The sequence below is a fragment of the Odocoileus virginianus genome, chromosome 31 (genome assembly GCF_023699985.2).
Source record: "Odocoileus virginianus isolate 20LAN1187 ecotype Illinois chromosome 31, Ovbor_1.2, whole genome shotgun sequence".
NCBI lineage: Eukaryota > Metazoa > Chordata > Mammalia > Artiodactyla > Cervidae > Odocoileus > Odocoileus virginianus.
Genome location: NC_069704.1, coordinates 9866904 through 9885081, shown reverse-complemented (window position 1 = coordinate 9885081; position 18178 = coordinate 9866904). Strand labels below are relative to the sequence as shown.

General features: G+C 41.6%; 1 protein-coding gene across 3 annotated transcripts in view; it reads left to right on the top strand.

Annotated features, from left to right (window-relative positions):
* SLC31A1 (solute carrier family 31 member 1) overlaps positions 1-17108 on the top strand; it is a 33394-nt gene extending 16286 nt beyond the window's left edge. For all 3 annotated transcript variants that reach the window (XM_020906624.2, XM_020906625.2, XM_070459269.1), the window contains exons 2-5: positions 9762-9919; positions 10942-11014; positions 12515-12683; positions 13833-17108. In XM_020906624.2, the coding sequence (XP_020762283.2) occupies positions 9812-9919; positions 10942-11014; positions 12515-12683; positions 13833-14034 (552 nt within the window). In that variant the 5' untranslated portion in view covers positions 9762-9811 and the 3' untranslated portion in view covers positions 14035-17108. The remainder of the gene's footprint in view (positions 1-9761; positions 9920-10941; positions 11015-12514; positions 12684-13832) is intronic.
* The last annotated feature ends 1070 nt before the right edge of the window (positions 17109-18178 follow it).

The window sequence follows — 18178 nt, the reverse complement described above, 5'->3', positions numbered from 1 at the left end:
GGCCTTGCAGACTAAAGAAACAATGTCAGCAAAGACACCAGACAGCAAAGTGTGATAAGAGTAGAAACTGGGCTAATTAGACTTGTTTGGCTGAAACACAAAGCATCTGTAGGCAGAAAGGTAGGTTGAGGCCTTTATTTTAAAGATCTATTATCTTAGAACAAGGAGGTTAATCGACAATGGAGAGGTTGGTAGGCAGTGGAATGTTGGGGACAGGTAAGTAGAGCCATGCTTTAGGTAGATTGATTTGTCGTTGATGTATCACATAGGATGAACAGAGGGCAGAAGTACCCTGAGAAAAACCCCAGTTTGTAAGAGAGTGATTGTGAAAACCAGAGGCAGGCTGAGTGAATCTTCTAATTTATTTGGATTAGGAAAAGTGACCAAAATTTGACACTGAATAAATAGTAAGGCAGATTTAACAGAGAATAATGCCTGGGCCAGGAGTGAGGACATATAAGTTCTTGCCAGGGTACTTCCATAACCTTCTAGAATAACACTGAACAGGGTGCTTAAACTCTCCATGCCTTGGGCTTCCCTGGTGGCTGAGCAGTAAAGAATCTGTCTGCCAATACAGGAGATGCAGGTTTGATCCCTGGGTCAGGAAGATTCCCCTGGAGAAGGAAATGGCAGCCCACTCCAGTATTCTTGCCTAGGAAATCCCATGAACAGAGGAGCCTGGTGGGCTATAGTCCATAGGGGTTGCAAAGAGTTAGACACAACTGAGTGATTAATACTTCCACTTTTCCCTTTCTGTGCCTTGGTTCCTCTGAAACAAGAAGAGGTACTGTGAGGATTTGTTGGTATTATTCAGTCAGTCAGTAAGTCATGTCCAAATCTTTGTGACCCTGTAGACTGCAGCATGCCAGGCTTCCCTATCCTTCACTATCTCCTGGGCTTTGCTTCAGCATCAGTCTCCAGTGAATATTCAGGGTTGGTTTCCTATAGGATTGACTGGTTTGATCTCCTTGCAGTCCAAAGGACCCTCAAAACTCTTCTCCAACACCACAGTTCGAAAGCATCAATTCTTTGGCACTCAGCCTTATTTAGGGTCCAACTCTCAAATCTGTCCATGACCACTGGAAAAACCATAGCTTTGGCTATATGGGCCTTTGTCGGCAAAGTAATGTCTCTGCTTTTTAATGTGCTGTCTAGTTTTGTCATAGCTTTCCCTCCAAGGAGCAAGCATCTTTTAATTTTGTGGCTGCAGTCATCATCTGCAGTGATTTTGGAGCCCAGGAAAATAAAATCTGCCACTGTTCCCATTTTTTCCCCATATAGTTGCCATGAAGTCATGGGACTGGATGCTGTGATCTTAGCTTTTTTAATGTTGAGTTTTAAGCCAGCTTTTTCATTCTCTTTCACCTTCCTCAAATGGCTCTAGTTCCTCTTTACTTTCTGCCATTAAGGTGGTATCATCTGCATTGGGTATTTAAAAAATTAAGTTTGTCCTCAGCATGCTTTCTCTTCAAAATGATAACCCTCTTGTTTAATAATTATAGCTGTATAATTTGTCTTGTAGTCAGTTCCTCCAGGACAAACAGGCTTCTCGTCTCCTTTGCTCAGCCTGAGCAGATTAACTATTGAGTGGAGATATAGAAAGATGAAGTTTATGATAGAAGGGGGTGACCTTGAATCACCTGGAGTGAGTGAGTGAGTGAGTGAGTGAAGTCGGTCAGTCATGTCCGACTCTTTGCGACCCCGTGGACTGTAGCCTAACCAGGCTTCTCTCTCCATGGGATTCTCCAGGCAAGAATACTGGAGTGGGTTGCCATTTAAGCAAAGGCTTTCTTGTCTTACTCTGATTAGAATCACATCATGGGTTTGCTTTCTGTCTTTTCCAGAGATAGTTAGAATGAGATTCACAGGGCAGCTCCTGAGTTACCGCCTTTCGTACTAAAATGGGTATTCTTAGCCAAGAACTTCAGTATAAAAGATCTACTCCCACTAATTCATAGCTCTTTTGTTCTAATAAAAACTTTCAGTCTCTGTAGCGTTTCATGTTTGCCTAGATCATTGTGTGTGTGTTTAGTCGCTCAGTTGTGTCTGACTATTTGCAACCCCAAGGACTGTAGCCTGCCTCTGTTCATGGGGATTCTCCAGATGAGAATACTAGAGTGGGTTGCCATGCCCTCCTCCAGGGGATCTTCCCAACCCAGGGATCAAACCCAGGTCTCCCGTATTGCAGGACAGTTCTTTACCATCTGAACCACCAGGGAATTGGCCACTCATAAATGGAAGCCCTTTAAGTTTTAAGTGTAACCATTTGTCTCTGGCAATTGGTTACTATTGATAGTATCTGATTAGTCTGATGTATGAGTGATACAGCCACATAGACTATGCTGTCACTTGAGTGTATAGAGTGTAGTTTGGTTTCTTTCCACAAAAAGTGCCTTCAAGGAATCCTGCAACAGACTTCTCATCTTTGCTGTTGTTACTTCTTATGTTTCCTTACAGTTGTTATTACTGAGACCCTGTTCAAGCGTGCATGGTGGCCAGACTTAGATCCCGAAACGGCCTCGGCCTGAAGCGGCTTCTCTTGTCTCAGAAGCCACACCTGCTTCTTTTCCCCAGGGACCTCCTGTGCTGCAGCCAGTTTTGTCTCTATGATGGATCTGTTTCTCTGACTTTAACTTTTGTTTTGCATTGCTTTTGTTATTATGTTGTAGTTGCTCAGTCGTGTCCGACTCTTTGCAACCCCAAGGACTGTAGCTGTCAGTGGGATTCTCCAGGCAAGAATACTGGAGTGGGTTGCCATGCCCTTCTCCAGGGGATCTTCCTGACCCAGGGATCGAACCCTGGTCTCCTGCACAGCAGGTGGATCCTCTGAGCCACGGGGAAGCCCCTTCGTCATTATAATAGCACATAATGACCTGCCTTGAGGAAGACTGCACCTCTACTGGAAGAGTTTGAGGTTGGCCATTCCAGGAGATATTTGCAAGATAATGGTCTTTACTTCCTCAACTCCTACCTGTCTCTGTCCTGCAAATCACCTGGCATCCAGACCCAGACAAGATGGTTATTTTGAGACATTAGTCTGCTATCTTCTCTGTCAGCCTGCTTTCCCAATAAAATTGTATTCCTTGCCTCAACCTTCTGGTTAATTGACCTGTCCAGCAGTGAGCAGACCGAGCTTGGACTTAGTACCGCCTCCACTGTCTGTTTACAGTAGACCTCACTTTTGTATTATCAGCAAAGGCACAAACTTAGAAGGGAAGATGGCAGCTTTAGGTTTGTTTGCTTTGGGCACTCAGCCTCACAGCATATGGGATCCTAGTTTCCTGACCAGCGATCAAATCTGTGTCCCCTGCATTGGAAGCTCAGAGTCTTAACCACTGGACTGCCAGGGAAGTCCTGGTAGCCTTAGTTTTATTGAAAAAAATTTTTAAGGATAAAATCTAAGTTTTCTTTCTTTCCTTTTCATTTTTTATTTTTTTAATGGTAAGAGCTTCCCTGGTGGCTTAAATGGTAAAGAATCTGCTTGCAATTCGGGAGACCCAGGTTTGATCCCTGGGTGGGGAAGATCCCCTGGAGAAGGAAATGGCAACCCACTCCACTATTCTTGCCTGGAGAATCCCATGGACAGAGGAGTCTGGCGGGCTTTAGTCCATGGGGTTGCAAAGAGTCGGACACGACAGCGATTAATACAGTGTTGGTGGTGGGGTTTTGGAAATTATTCTCCAGAGTTCTGTCTTTATAAAGCTATAGTTACGGCACATGCCCTATCCCCTCCAATCACCTGCCAAATTTAATCTGGGGAGAACTCTGGTTTTAAGGTCTTTACCATTTCTTTTTTTCTTATTGGCCTGACTTATTTTCTTGCTACCTCTACTGTCTCATTTTCCTAAACTGTTGTTTAATACATTGATATGGCAGAACTCTGGGAGTCAAAAATCTTTGCTAGTTCTGGCTAGAACCTGTGTATAAACTTAAGATTTACTCACGCCTAATACACAGGACTGGAAAAGGTCAGTTTCATTCCAATCCCAAAGAAAAGCAATGCCAAAGAATGCTCAAAATACCACACAATTGCACTCATCTCACACGCTAGTAAAGTAATTCTCAAAATTCTCCAAGCCAGGCTTCAGCAATACATGAACCCTGAACTTCCAGATGTTCAAGTTGGTTTTAGGAAAGGCAGAGGAACCAGAGATCAAATTGTTAACATCCGCAGGATCATCGAAAAAGCAAGAGAGTTCCAGAAAAACATGTATTTCTGCTTTATTGACTATGCCAAAGCCTTTGACTGTGTGGATCACAATAAACTGTGGAAAATTCTGAAAGAGATGGGAATGCCAGACCACCTGACCTGCCTCTTGAGAAACCTACATGCAGGTCAGGAAGCAACAGTTAGAACTGGACATGGAACAACAGACTAGTTCCAAATAGGAAAAGGAGTACATCAAGGCTGTATATTGTCACGCTGCTTATTTAACTTATATGCAGACTACATCATGAGAAACACTGGGCTGGAAGAAGCACAAGCTGGAATCAAGATTGCCAGGAGAAATATCGATAACCTCAGATATGCAGATGACACCACCCTTATGGCAGAAAGTGAAGAAGAACTAAAGAGCCTCTTGATTAAAGTGAAAGAGGAGAGTGAAAAAGTTGGCATAAAGTTCAACATTCAGAAAACTAAGATCATGGCATCTGGTCCCATCACTTCATGGGAAATAGATGGGGAAACAGTGGAAACAGTGGCAGCCTTTATTTTCTTGGGCTCCAAAATCACTGCAGATGGTGATTACAGCCATGAAATTAAAAGACGCTTACTCCTTGGTAGGAAAGTTATGACCAACCTAGATAGCACATTAAAAAGCAGAGACATTACTTTGCCAACAAAGGTCCATCTAGTCAAGGCTATTGTTTTTCCAGTGGTCATGGATGGATGTGAGAGTTGGACTGTGAAGAAGGCTGAGTGCCAAAGAATAGATGCTTTTGAACTGTGGTGTTGGAGAAGACTCTTGAGAGTCCCTTGGACTGCAGGGAGAGCCAACCAGTCCATCCTAAAGGAGATCAGTCCTGGGTGTTCATTGGAAGGACTGATGCTGAAGCTGAAACTTCCCACCTCATGTGAAGAGTTGACTCATTGGAAAAGACCCTAATGCTGGGAGAGATTGGGGGCAGAAGGAGAAGGGGATGATAGAGGATGGATGACTGGATGGCATCACTGACTCCATGGACATGAGTTTTGAGTAAACTCCGGGAGGTGGTGATGGACAGGGAGGCCTGGCGTGCTGCGATTCATGGGGTTTCAAAGAGTGGGACGCGACTAAGCAACTGAACTGAAGTGAATACTCTTTGTAAATGAAATTAGTTTAAGTATCCTTATGATTACTGCACCCCAAGAGGGATACAGGCCAAGGAAAGAGAGTTAAAATATCCAAAGCATGATGTGGTTATAGTCAAACAGTTATGACCACATTTCTGCCAGTCAACTTGGAGTAAAAATGTGAGGCCAGGGCCTAGAGAATGAGTGAAACAACATCATAGCCATCGAGGAAAAGAGACTTCCCCATTTATATTCATCAAATTGTATTTCCATTCCCTAGAAACCACTACATTTTTTTTCTGAATAACTTCAGTATATTGGCCTGAAATGTCAGGTTATAGAGAGGCACCAAGGCCTGATTTGTTACTGCATTATATCAAGATCTCTCCTTTTTTCCTACATTCCTTTACCACTTCCTGCAAACAGCATAAGTGCAGGATTCATAAAACATCATGTTAGTTACTCAGTCGTGTCCAACTCTTCGCAACCCCACGGACTGTAGCCCACCAGGCTCCTTTGTCCATGGAATTCTCCAGGCAAGAATACTGGAGTGGGGAGCCATTTCCTTCTCCAGGGGATCTTTCCAACCCAGATCTCCTGCATTACAGGCAGATTCTTTATCATCTGAGCCATGTATAGGAAAATTTCAGAGTTCACCTATAGAGGCACTTGAAACAAACCCAGAGTCATTCCTCAGAATATCTGTTGACCCCATACAAGTCATGAAAAGGCAGGATTAGTCCAGTTAAACTTGTTGCTTAATCGCATGAACATAGTCCATATACAGGAATCCTTGTTTGTGGTAGTGTATTGTCTTTGATGTTGAATTTCCCCTGTCTGTGCTTGCCAAAAACTTGTATCATCAATCATAACTATTGACTCCAGAAAGCAGAAGAGTGACTAGATAGAGTTCCCTTTGTTAAATGTTTTTACAAATCTAAAAAAGAACATGACCCTAATCATTTTAAGAATAAAAGCTTTCTTCCTTATCATGAAAGTCAGGAAAGACTAGTGGCAGTCTCCAAAAGAATTATCTGAGGCTCCAGATTACATCCAACTAAGCTGGAGGAGAAGGACCACATGGCAGATGTGTGACCACTTCTGTGTAGTCTTTTGTGGGATCTAATCGTAGTCCCTATGGACTATTGTTCCTCATTCACCATTGTGAAATACCAGGAAAATAAAAGAGGATTTAAAGTTAAGATGTAAGGTCAGTGCTAAGACTCAGAATGGACATCAGATCAGAATTTAACCTGCTTGCTAGTTCCCTATCTTCTGTCTATAAATTGATATATATTTTGCTAGAGATGCTAGATTTTGCAAAAAAGAGTCTGTCCCTCTACACTTTGCAGTGCGTGTGTTTGGGGGAAGTGTTGTCAGAAACAGAGGAAGCTTCTTTTTGATGATTCTCAAAAGGAGACTCAGAAGGAATTGGATCCTTGAATCCAAGGAAGTTTTGAAACCTACTTTTATAAATACTACACCATACTTATTAAATGGGGAAAAGGTAGAAAATGCAAAGCTATATGGTATTCAGTGTTGTTGTTCAGTCGCGTCTGACTCTTTGTAACCCCATGGGCTGCATGCAGCAGACCAGGCTTCCCTGGCCTTCACCATCTCCTGGAGCTTACTCAAATTCATGTCCACTGAGTCGGTGATGCCATCCAACCATTTATCCTCTGTCATCCCCTTCTCCTCCTGCTTTCAGTCTTTTCCAGCATCAGGTTATTCAGTATAGGATGTGTCATTTATTCTAATAGTATTCCAAGCAATACAAGCAAGTTGGCATATAGTCAACCTCAAATACCCAGCTGAACATGAATGTTCCCTAGAAACTGAATAGTGTTAAGCCTTCCAAAGAAATAAGCTTCTCACCTATTTTTATAGGAACTAAGTTTCATAGAAATTCATACTTTTTTTTTTCTCGCCAATTCCTAGACCATTTCTGTTCTATTTTCTTAAAGAGCAAAGAAGTTTTCTATGCTAGACGAAAGAGATTTTATGAACCATCCATATGTGTTGATAGTCATTTTGTGGCCTCAAGAGAGAGGATAGGCAGAAAGGGCTTGAAAGTGGTCTTAAAAAGAAGAAACCCATTGTGAGAGTTTGCTGGTTGTTCACTGGTTAGGATTCAGTGCTTCCACTGTTGGAGGCCTGGGTTCAATCCCTGGTCAGGGAATTAAGATCCTGTGAGTCACATAGTAAGGTCAAAAAAAATAAATAAAGTTAAAAGAAAAAAAAATTAATTGTCCATTGACCGTGGAAGGAAATAGATTCAGTTCCTGCTCTGTTCTCTAGTATATTTCAGTGTGAAGTGTATCCTACAAGATGATACTTCAAAACAGGTGCATAACTCGAAGATGTTATTAAGATTTGGACATATAGATTACTGGACCACTGATACATCTGAAAAGATATGAATAAGTACCTTCATTAAATAGTTGTCTCTGATTGGTAATGAGATGCCTGAACAATTAGGAACCTGTGGGTCTTCAAAAGAAACATGGTGATAAGAAGAATATGTAAAAGTTCATGGGGAAAATCAAGAGTACAAATCTTAATTAGTTTCTGATGCTATCTATGTTCTTTCTTTTTAAACTGTCCTTTACATTTCATCTTAGGCCCCAAACTGAGTTCTGACTGTTCAGTTTCCCCTTCTAACTTTTAGCCTTGAAGCTCCATGAGGAGAGAGTCTATGTCTGGTTCATCTCTGTATGTCCCTCTGTTGCTGACGCCAGAAGGCACACCACAGACATTCGTGTGTGCTCCCTCTTGTTGATTATTTTTGTGTGTATTTTTTTTTTTTTTTAACCATTCACTAGAAATAAACCTTTGTGGACAAAGATCTTATGTATCTCTTTGTACCTCTAATCTAGTCCCCTTTTGGCAAAAGTATTAACAATCCCAGCTGTCGAGTTCTCTCATGATGAAGCAATACAGTATCTGGCATGAAAGCTATTTAAATTCACAAATGAGTTTTGATTATCTGTAACGGATGCCTTGCTATTTCCTTTGCTGGAACCTGTTTTTTCAGCTTGCTATCATAGAATCATGGGATAGAAGTTGAATGGGGAAAATAAATGGTGGCGTATTTGTGCTTTTGTATCTAAAGGGTGCCTCTTTCAGCCTCTTAGTAATCCTGCCGTACTCCCCCGTTTCTTCTCTTCACAGCACTAATCCCCACGTGAGTTTACTGTTTCTCCATTTTGTGCTTCGTCTGTCTTATTCACTGTTGAATTATTAGCACTTAGCTCAGAGTTTGGCGAAAGCTGTGGATAAATATTTGTTGATTGGATTAATGAAAGAGGCACACAGGCTCATGAACATGAATACCTACTTGGGATTTCTAAAGAACCCTTTGCTCCACAAATTGGCATTGAGGCACACGTAAACAGAATCCCACCACCCCACTCTCTACCCTCTTCACCTTCCCACTCCCCACCCTAGCTACCAGAGTTTTTGCTCTTTGGATAACATCTTGGATGGACTTTTGCAATAAAACCGCTAAGGGATAGTAAACATAGACACAAGACTGAATATGCAGTTGTCTAGACTTAATTTAATAGAGAATATCTAATTTATACCTTTTTTTTTTCGTATTCCCAGCTCTAATGCCCTGCTGATATTGATAGTGTATCAAATTCTGAACACACCACTTGCCTAGGGCAGCAGTAGACCTTTCCTTCTAATTTAAATTAGCTGAAAGCTGGTGGTCCCATATGTTGAGAGTGTATTCATAATATCCTGATTGAACACAGGCCATCCAATTAGGTGAATTATCTTGAAACACTTGCTTTTTATCTACTGACATTTGTGATCAGAAAGACTGTTAAATTTCATTCACGGCATCAATTTTATGCATTATTACAAATTATTTCCTACCACTCAGAGAAGCTACTTTTCTTCTCCTTATCTCATATTTAAGTTTGAACATACATTGAATGTATCTAGAAGAGGATTCAGAATAAAAGTTAGGTTTCTGATATTATATAGCTGATTTACTTTGTATTGTATTGTATAGCAGAAACTAACATGACATTGTAAATCAACTATGCTTCAATAAAAATGAATTTAAAAAAAAAAGAGGTTTCTGAAACGCTATGTACAGAAATCCCTTCTGCCACAGTCTCCAGAGGACATTCCTGTTGGTGCAGTTATTCCTCTCTGTGTCTGTAGATAATTAAGAAATAATTCTGAGTAAGATGTTAGGGGAGCATATATTTATTGGCTGAAATCCCACGTAGACTAAGTATTTATCAAGAAACAAGATTTGGGGAATTCCCTGGCAGTCCAGAGATTGGGACTCTGTGCTTCCTGTGCAGGGGACACAGGTTCAATCCCTGGTCAGGGAACTAAGATTCCACAAACCACACAGTGTAGTTAAAAAAAAAAAAAAAAAAGACAAGATGAAATATTGTGAAGATTTTAAAAAAAGATTCAAGCTTTTGTATTTTTAATTCTTGTATGTAATTCTTTTTCTTAAAAGATTCTTCTGCTGACTCAACTTTTCCTGGGAAAATAAGTCATTCCCACCACATGGGGATGAACATGGATATGAGTGGTGGAGACAACAGTACCATGCCACCTCACCATCACCCGACCACTTCATCCGACCACTCCCATGATCACATGATGATGATGATGGTAAGTGCCAAAGGAAAGGCATCCCGGGCCCTTTCCCACCCACCTGGGTCATAGAAACAATCAGATTTTAGGACTGGAAGATGATTATGTTTGTTGTTCTTGTTCAGTCACTAAGTTGTGTCCAACTCTTTGCAACCCCGTGGACTGCAGCACGCCAGGGCTTCCCTGTCCTTCACTATCTCCCAGAGTTTGCTCAAACGCACATCCATTGAATCGGTGATGCCATCCAACCATCTCATCCTCTGTCGTCCCCTTCTCCTCCTGCCCTCAATCTTTCCCAACATCAGGGTCATTTTCAATGAGTTGGCTGTTTGCATCAGATGGCCGAAGTATTGGACCTTTGGTTTTAGCATCAGTCCTTCCAATGAATATTCAGGGTTGATTTCCTTTAGGATTGACTGGTTTGACCTCCTGCAGTCCAAGGGACTCTCAAGAGTCTTCTCTAATACTACAGTTCAAAAGCATCAATTGTCCGCTGCTCAGCCTTCTTGATGGTCCAACTCTTAGATACATACATGACTATTGGAAAGACCATGGCTTTGACTATATGGACCTTTGTCGGCAAAGTGATGTCTCTGCTTTTTAATACACTGTCTAGGTTTGTCATAGCATTTTTTTTCAAGGTTAAAGATCAATTTACCGATGAGGAGAAACTAAGGCAGACCTAGAGAAGTCAAGTGATTTGCCCAAGATTCTGTGGCAGGTTAATTTCAGGGCTACACCAGAACCGATATTTCTATGGTTCTGTCTTCAGTATGTCTTCCTTTCAAAGTTGACCCTTTTCTGGATTAATTTCTTTATGCTGTGTGTAGAAGAGAAAAAGGCAAAAGTTGACAGTGAGGGCAAAGGAGAGTACATATGGAGAAGTGCCTGTGTTAGTGATACTAAACTGAGGAGAAGGCTTCCCACTTCAGTGACTGCTTCTTATTACCCAGAACTGCTGCTAGTAAGTGTTCTTGACCTGCGATTCTCATTTAAAAACTTTGATTGTTTCTAACTACAATGTTTTGGTTTCCTGGCAGCCTATGACCTTCTACTTTGGCTTTAAGGACGTGGAACTATTGTTTTCTGGTTTGGTGATCAATACAGCTGGAGGTGAGTAAGCCATCAGGTGTTGTTTGAAGGTGACACTCACATGAGAGACAGTGACAAAGAATCTGGAAACCCAGCACCTCTTCCTGCCAGAATTACTGAGTCATGAGATGCGATTGTAACCGTCTAGTTTCCTATTTCCTACCTGGAAGATAAGGATACACAATGATTATTTAGGTCCTACCATAAACCTCTCTTAAATAACATGTGTATGTTTTAGAGTTTCTGAAACATAATTTAGATACAGGTCAGAGTCTTTTGCAGACCATTTTCTTTCACCCTTTTCCAGAGTGTTTCCTTGTTTGATTGGTCTTGGACATAAGACTACAGTCAAGTTCAAATGGCATAAGAAGCATTTTATATATACATGCCACAAAATAACCCTAGCTTCAAAACTATTAATCGAGTACAGTCCTTCCATTTTACGGAAAAATTAAGCTTCAAATAGTGATGATTCGCCCTAAATAAATTAGTATGTCAGAAGTAGGACAGGGACCTAAGGCTTCTGACCTAATCCTATGCTCTTTCTAGCTTACCAAACTGGTCTATAGCATTCATGACTCTTGACCCATCTTAAGGTCAGTCCTAGTTTGGGGGCAATTAGTCATCCATTTTTTTGGAGTCTATAATGTTGAGTTAGTGTGCCTTAAATTCAAATTGTACAAGTTCAGTGGTCAGGTGGACCACTTTAGGTATAAGATAAATCTTTGGACCCACAAAATCGATTTGTTTTGGAAAGAAGGGAAGCGTTTAATTCAGGTAGTATGTTAAATCAGTTTTGAATACATTCATATTGTTACCAACAATTCACAGTGTGAAAGACTTAGAATTGAAGTTCCCATTCAAGAAATAGAGTCAACACTTTTCTGAGGGGCAGGCAGGGCACACGGCACAGCATGTGGGGTCCCCAGTCAGGGATGGAGCCTATGCCCCTGCACTGGGAGGTCAGAGTCTTCACAATAAGTGTCTTATTTCTCTGTCATGTGTTCTACCTTGTGTGTCTCTGTGTGTGAAACTAATTTAATGATGTCAAGCAGCCAGACCAAAAGGTTATTGTTGTTCCAATTATTTTTTTGTTATCTTAATCAGAAAATGAGTATGTTCTTTAGTAGAGACTATAGTTTTCACTAACACCATCTTAGTCCTTCTCTTCCATCCATGGGAGTGAAGAGGTAACAATATAACATATTCTGGAATTAAGGTAGAGAGTAGCAGAAAAAAAAAAAAAAGAATAGAGAGTAGCAGTTTTTTGGAATTCCCTGGCAGTCCAGTGATTAGGACATGGCACTTTGACTGCCCAGGGCCTGGGTTCAGTCCCTGGTCAGGAAACTAAGATTCTGCAAGCTGAGTGGCAAGGCCCGTTCCCACCCACCCCCACCCCCACCCCCAAAAAAAAAGAAAAAAAGAGGAGCAGTTTCTACCTTTTCTTTTTCGCTTGGAGAGCACACTAGCTAAGCATTTTGCATGTTTGACATTACTGCCATCTTTTCCTTTCCTACTTAGAAATGGCCGGAGCTTTCGTGGCAGTGTTTTTACTAGCCATGTTCTATGAAGGACTCAAGATAGCCCGAGAGGGCCTCCTGCGCAAGTCACAGGTCAGCATTCGGTACAATTCCATGCCTGTCCCAGGACCAAATGGAACCATCCTTATGGAGACACACAAAACTGTCGGGTAAGAAGATTGAACAGATCCAGATGGAAGTTCTGGAGAGCTAAATTAGCCAAATAGCAAAGTGGCTATTTTATTAGCAACAGCTCTTTTCTTGAGTTAATGATTCTATGTCACCTTGATCAGCACTCTTTGGAGGCTTGGGGTTGTGAGTCATTAGCAGGCCCAAAGAGGAATGATATTAACTCTCCTTAGAGTTCATTCTGAATTCTAAGCACTGGTCACTTTGGAAGAAGGAAAAGAATCCATATTTTAACATTAGTCAAATAATAATAAACAAATTAGAGAAAGAAGTTTTAGGTCATTATACAGAAGAACGGCAGAACCCAGTTGATTCCTTTCTATAAAAAGTTGTACCTGCCGAGCTCTGGTCTCATTTTGTTATGAGATTGTGCAAAGGTCTGTATTTCACTTAAGAAAGTATTTGGATGACTATTGGTTTTTCCCACAGATTGGCAAGTGCTTTTTAAAATTCAGTTATAATAGACATATAGATCTTAAAGCTAAATTGGAATTCAAGGAATCCTATAGACAAATGTCTTACTCTCAAGTAAGCACAATATTATTTATTCCTATAGTACCCATGATTGAGGGCCAACCAGATTGTGACTCATCTAAGGTGACAGAACTAGTGAGTGACAGAGGAGATAAACAGCCAGGTCTCCTGATCCCTAATTAAGAACTGTCTACTATACCACCCCACTGTCAATTCTGTTTCCAAGTTTTTGGGGTTTTTTTGTTGTTGTTGTTTCCAAGTTTTTAAGAGTGTGAGCTTTGCGAAGGTGGAAGGCCTGAAAATGTTTGCAGAAATAAGTGTGGGAGGGTGTGGGCCATCCTTTCAGGTTCCAAGGTGGGAGTGAGTGACCTTCCACCCTCCCTCTCCCCTCCTCCTGAAGAGCTTTCCTCCTGCTGCCGTAGAACCATACCTGGCTGATGTCTGTTAACCTCATAGTCCTATCATTTTTCATTCCAAGGACCAACAAACAAAACTTGCGTAGACACAAGTTCCCTGGAGTTGCCAAGGTGACTGTGAGAGAGGGCAGCCCAAGCTGAGCTCATGACCACAACTGTTCCTTCCTTTCGCCCGAAGCACGTGCCGAGCTGCCTGAGCACTCCCGGGCCCTAACTCCTGCGTCCCTGTTTCCTCTCCAGGCAGCAAATGCTAAGCTTCCCGCACCTCCTGCAAACAGTGCTGCACATCATCCAAGTGGTCATCAGCTACTTCCTCATGCTCATCTTCATGACCTACAACGGGTACCTCTGCATTGCTGTCGCAGCCGGGGCTGGCACAGGGTACTTCCTCTTCAGCTGGAAGAAGGCGGTGGTAGTGGACATCACAGAGCATTGCCATTAACACCTAACTCCATGGTGTGGCCTTATCGATTGCAGTGGAAAGCAGTTCAAGACTGGAGGACAGGATTCCACCTTCTCTTCTTGCTCCTTATCTCCTTATGACACACATACACCTGCTCAACAGAGGTTTAGCCTACAGTCTCTGAGCTAAAGTGGTAACCTCCTTCCCCCTACACTTTTTTCCCTAATGAGCTGAGTTTCCCAGTTCTCTTGAGGTGAAGCCGCTCAGGAGAGGTCCTCTCCTCCCTCATTATCTTAGATCCGAGTTATACGTTCTTATCTAATCCAGGTAGCTTTCTGTTCAATGGCTTGATCACCTGCTTCCTTGTTTTCAGTCTTGTGTTCTTTTTTTTCTTTTAAACAGACAGCTTGTGAATTTGATGGGTCTTTCCTGGGTCAGTGATGGAAATGGGTTAACTTTAGCCAGGATTGATGGCAGGCGAGGGAAAGTCTTGCCCAGTTAAACCCAGAACCCAAACATGTTTTAGTCTTTGGACTCAATTAGTGGGAGATAGGTTATGCCTTCCCTAGATGTGACGTGTTGCACTGAAACCTTTGTAGGGGGCAGAGAGATTTGAGGTTTCAGACTGTAAATTGCAGAACAGTGCATTCTTGGGTGGCTGATTAATCAACTTATGTTCCCACTTAACATTTTAATTAGAATGAACTCGTTAATCAAGAAAAAAAATGTGACAATCAATTTGAGAAAATAGATATTTAAAATGAAACCATTGACATTTTTACTTTGACTTGGTACCTTAGTATGTCACAGCTGAATGAAGCAAGCATTTAAACATTTTCTCCCATTATTGTTTTCATGTATCTGCCTCTAAACCAGTGATTTTCAAACTTTAGCATGTATCACAAAATCACCTAGAGAGCTTGTTAAAAACACAGTTGTTGGGCCTTGACCCAGAGCTCCTAAATCGGTATTTTTTACAAATTCCCAAGTGATGCTCTTGCTGATGATCAGGGGACCATACTTTGAGCATCTTTGCTTTATACTAAGGGAGTATCACCTGGTGGTGCATGGGAATTTGACTTGCTAAGGTGGTGTGTCTGGGCTTAACTTATGTACTATATGCTGCTGGTCAATACTTAATCATTCCACAAACATTTATTCAGCCCCGGCTGTGTCTGTGTGCCCAGGCCCATATGCATGGAAGGGCTGGAGCCAAAGTAACTTTTCTTGGCATGTATGAGATCAATAGTCCTTATTTTTAAAGATCTGTAATTTCTTGGAAGTAGCCTGAAGGTTGAGAAAGACCTTTGATCTGCAATGTAAATCAGCCAGTCTTGGTTTAGAAAGGCAAAAGCCCAGGCCTCTCTTGAAGAGGCTTAGGGTGTGGTCGGCTGATGGTCAGGTTTTCCTCAGCCCCAACATCCAAAGACATACCAGGCAGATCCTCATTCTCTGCATGACCATCTTTGTTACTCGGGGTGGGGAGAGCTTAATTAGATCACAAGTGGCCAAAAATTACTTTCCTTGGTGAAGAATCATATTGGATTTTTATTCTCGTTACTTTACACGGCAGTCTCGTTCCCAGTCCAACCTACCTCTGTATAGTGACTCTTCTTGTGCTGGTCTATTAAATCCTGCCCTCCTTGGTGCTAGACTCCTTTTGTGCCTCCGGGCAGGAGAGAGAAAACATAGCTATCCTGTTGGCCTCTGTTGTGGTTTTGAAGTTTGTACTTTCTCTGTTGATGCCAGTTAAATATTGGAGGGCGAGAAATGTGTACTTGCATGGCTTTGAACCAAGAGAGGGTTATGAGCTTGCTGGATCGAGGTTAAAACCTAAGAACCAACATTTAAAATTTTATGTTTTTCTCTCATTCCAACCCCTTGTCAGGCTGACACTTAGTATAAGCAAAGGGAATGACAGGTACTGATAAAAATCCAACATTAAGGTACAAATAGCCTGTACTGTCTCAGAAGCCAATGAATAATAAAAACCCTGAGAAATAAAAGAAGAATCAATGTTTAGTAGTAACCCTGGTACTCTCTAGACATCTTGTCATGATCTGCTATGAAATAACCTCATCAGGTTATTTTCAAGGTATGAAAAATCAAGGCCAGTTAAGACAAAATGCTGTGAATTTCAGACTCTCAGAGAGAAGCAGTTTGGGATATGTCTTTGGGTATTCAAGACAGAGTCTCATGAAAAACCTGAATTCTGTGATCTTGAGCTAGGTTGCCAAAGGAAGAAACTAGTGAAGGGGGTAAAAAAAAAAGTAAACCTTAAATTCTGCCTTTCTTGAGCTCTTGGACTATGTTAATATTGATAATCTTGTTGATTTTCATATCTGTACCCCTGTTCATTCAGAATTTTAGTGCCTGACTTCTTTGCTCCTTTTGGATCCAAATTGCTCTTTTCCTCCTGTTCACAACAAGTAGAAGCTGTATTGCCATGTCTTTGGCCCCTTACCGTCTTTCGGTCTTTTATCCCATACATCTAGTCTATTAATCTCCCTAGCCCTCCCAATGCACTGGACAATGCTCTGCAGCGGGTTTGGATATTGATACTAACTGGAAGCTGTAAAACTTGTTCGAGACCCTAAGCACACTTTGATGAGCAATTATCCTGTTGGAATTTCTATGAGGCTGCATAAAGGGCTACCTGGTACTATCCACTAAGTTACAAAATCTTAGGTACCATCTCCAACCTGTGCCAGAGGAACACTCAGCCCCTCACTGCCCGCAGACAGAGTTCTCTGTCCACCAGGAGATCAGAGACTAAGGCTTCTGCACTACTTCTATGGTAGGGTTGTCTGGAATCCCCTTTTAGGCTGTGGGGCACTGGTTTCGGGTTCCCTCTAGAAGCTGGAAGGGGAGGTGGTAGGGAGTATACTTTCATGTCATTTACTGTTGGTCCTGCCCTCTCCGGCTGCTTCCTTGAGAAGATACATCTAAAGATATAAAGCCTGCATTTGATGTAATGCCTTAATCACTGGGTCTACAATTAATGTTGACTATTTTAGATTGTAAGCTCCTGGAGGGCAGTGTTGCTGTCGTAGGAATATTTTAACAGTGTCATGTGCAAAAGAACAAATAAATATTTTGATTTTGTGATTCTATATGTGTCTTCCACCCACAGTGATATCAGAATCAGTGGTTTCTTCATTGTCCGCATGGACTCTGGCCATTGTCATCAGTTTTTAAGATGTCCATCGTTCAGGTGGCGTGATCCAGTTATATTTTCATCTCACTGTCCTCCTACTTTACTTAAAACAACAGGTTTTGTATATGCCAGAAAAGTTCACATGACCTTTTGCGCAGGAGACAGTCTTCATGAATATGCAATATCTCAGTACACCAAAGATTTTATCATCTCATAATCGCTTCCCTGTGTTAATGCTGACATAACATGCTCTTGAGTATGGCTGTTAGGAGGGAAGAAGAAACTCAGGCACAATGTTTTTGTGCTTCTGTGCCACTCATGCTGGGAAGCCGCAGTGACTGGTTGAGGCAGTCGTGTGTGACTTTTTTTTTTTTCCTGTTTGATCCTGGCCTTTGTAACATTCAAAATAATTAAACTCAGTTTCCCTATCTGGAGCCACTGTTGCTGTGTTTTCAAGATAAGAAAATGGAAAATCCCAGATAAAAGTGGAAGAATAAAACTGTTCTAAGAATGGTAGGGAAGACATGAAAACTATATGTCTTCTTCTCTTCCTGCCTCCCACATTGTTATTACCCAGACTTAAACTACCCCAGAAAGGCTGGGTAAAATCCTGCTAGTGGGTCTCTACAGAACTGATGATTCCAGAGGTTGTTTTCTACTACAGTTGGCAGTTCCCAGTAGTTGAATTAAACTGAAAACAATGGGACATAATTCTAGTCTCTGAGCTTCCTCTCAGATTGACTCATTAGGAAAACTCGCAGGCAGTTTGGGAAAGAAGGAAAACTGGGGGGGGGGGGGGGGGGGGGGGGGGACGGAGATCCTCTCAAACTAGTTACAAAGTCATTCTGTAAAGATTCTGGAAATCCACAACTTGATCAAATTTATACAAAATCATGAGATTCTAATCACAAGGGCAGGGATCTCGATTTGTTCGCTGATGTTACTAAGTGCCTAGAATGGTACCTGGCACATAGGAGGCACTCAATAAATACTTGTCAAATAAATGAATTAAGTGAAAATCAGTTA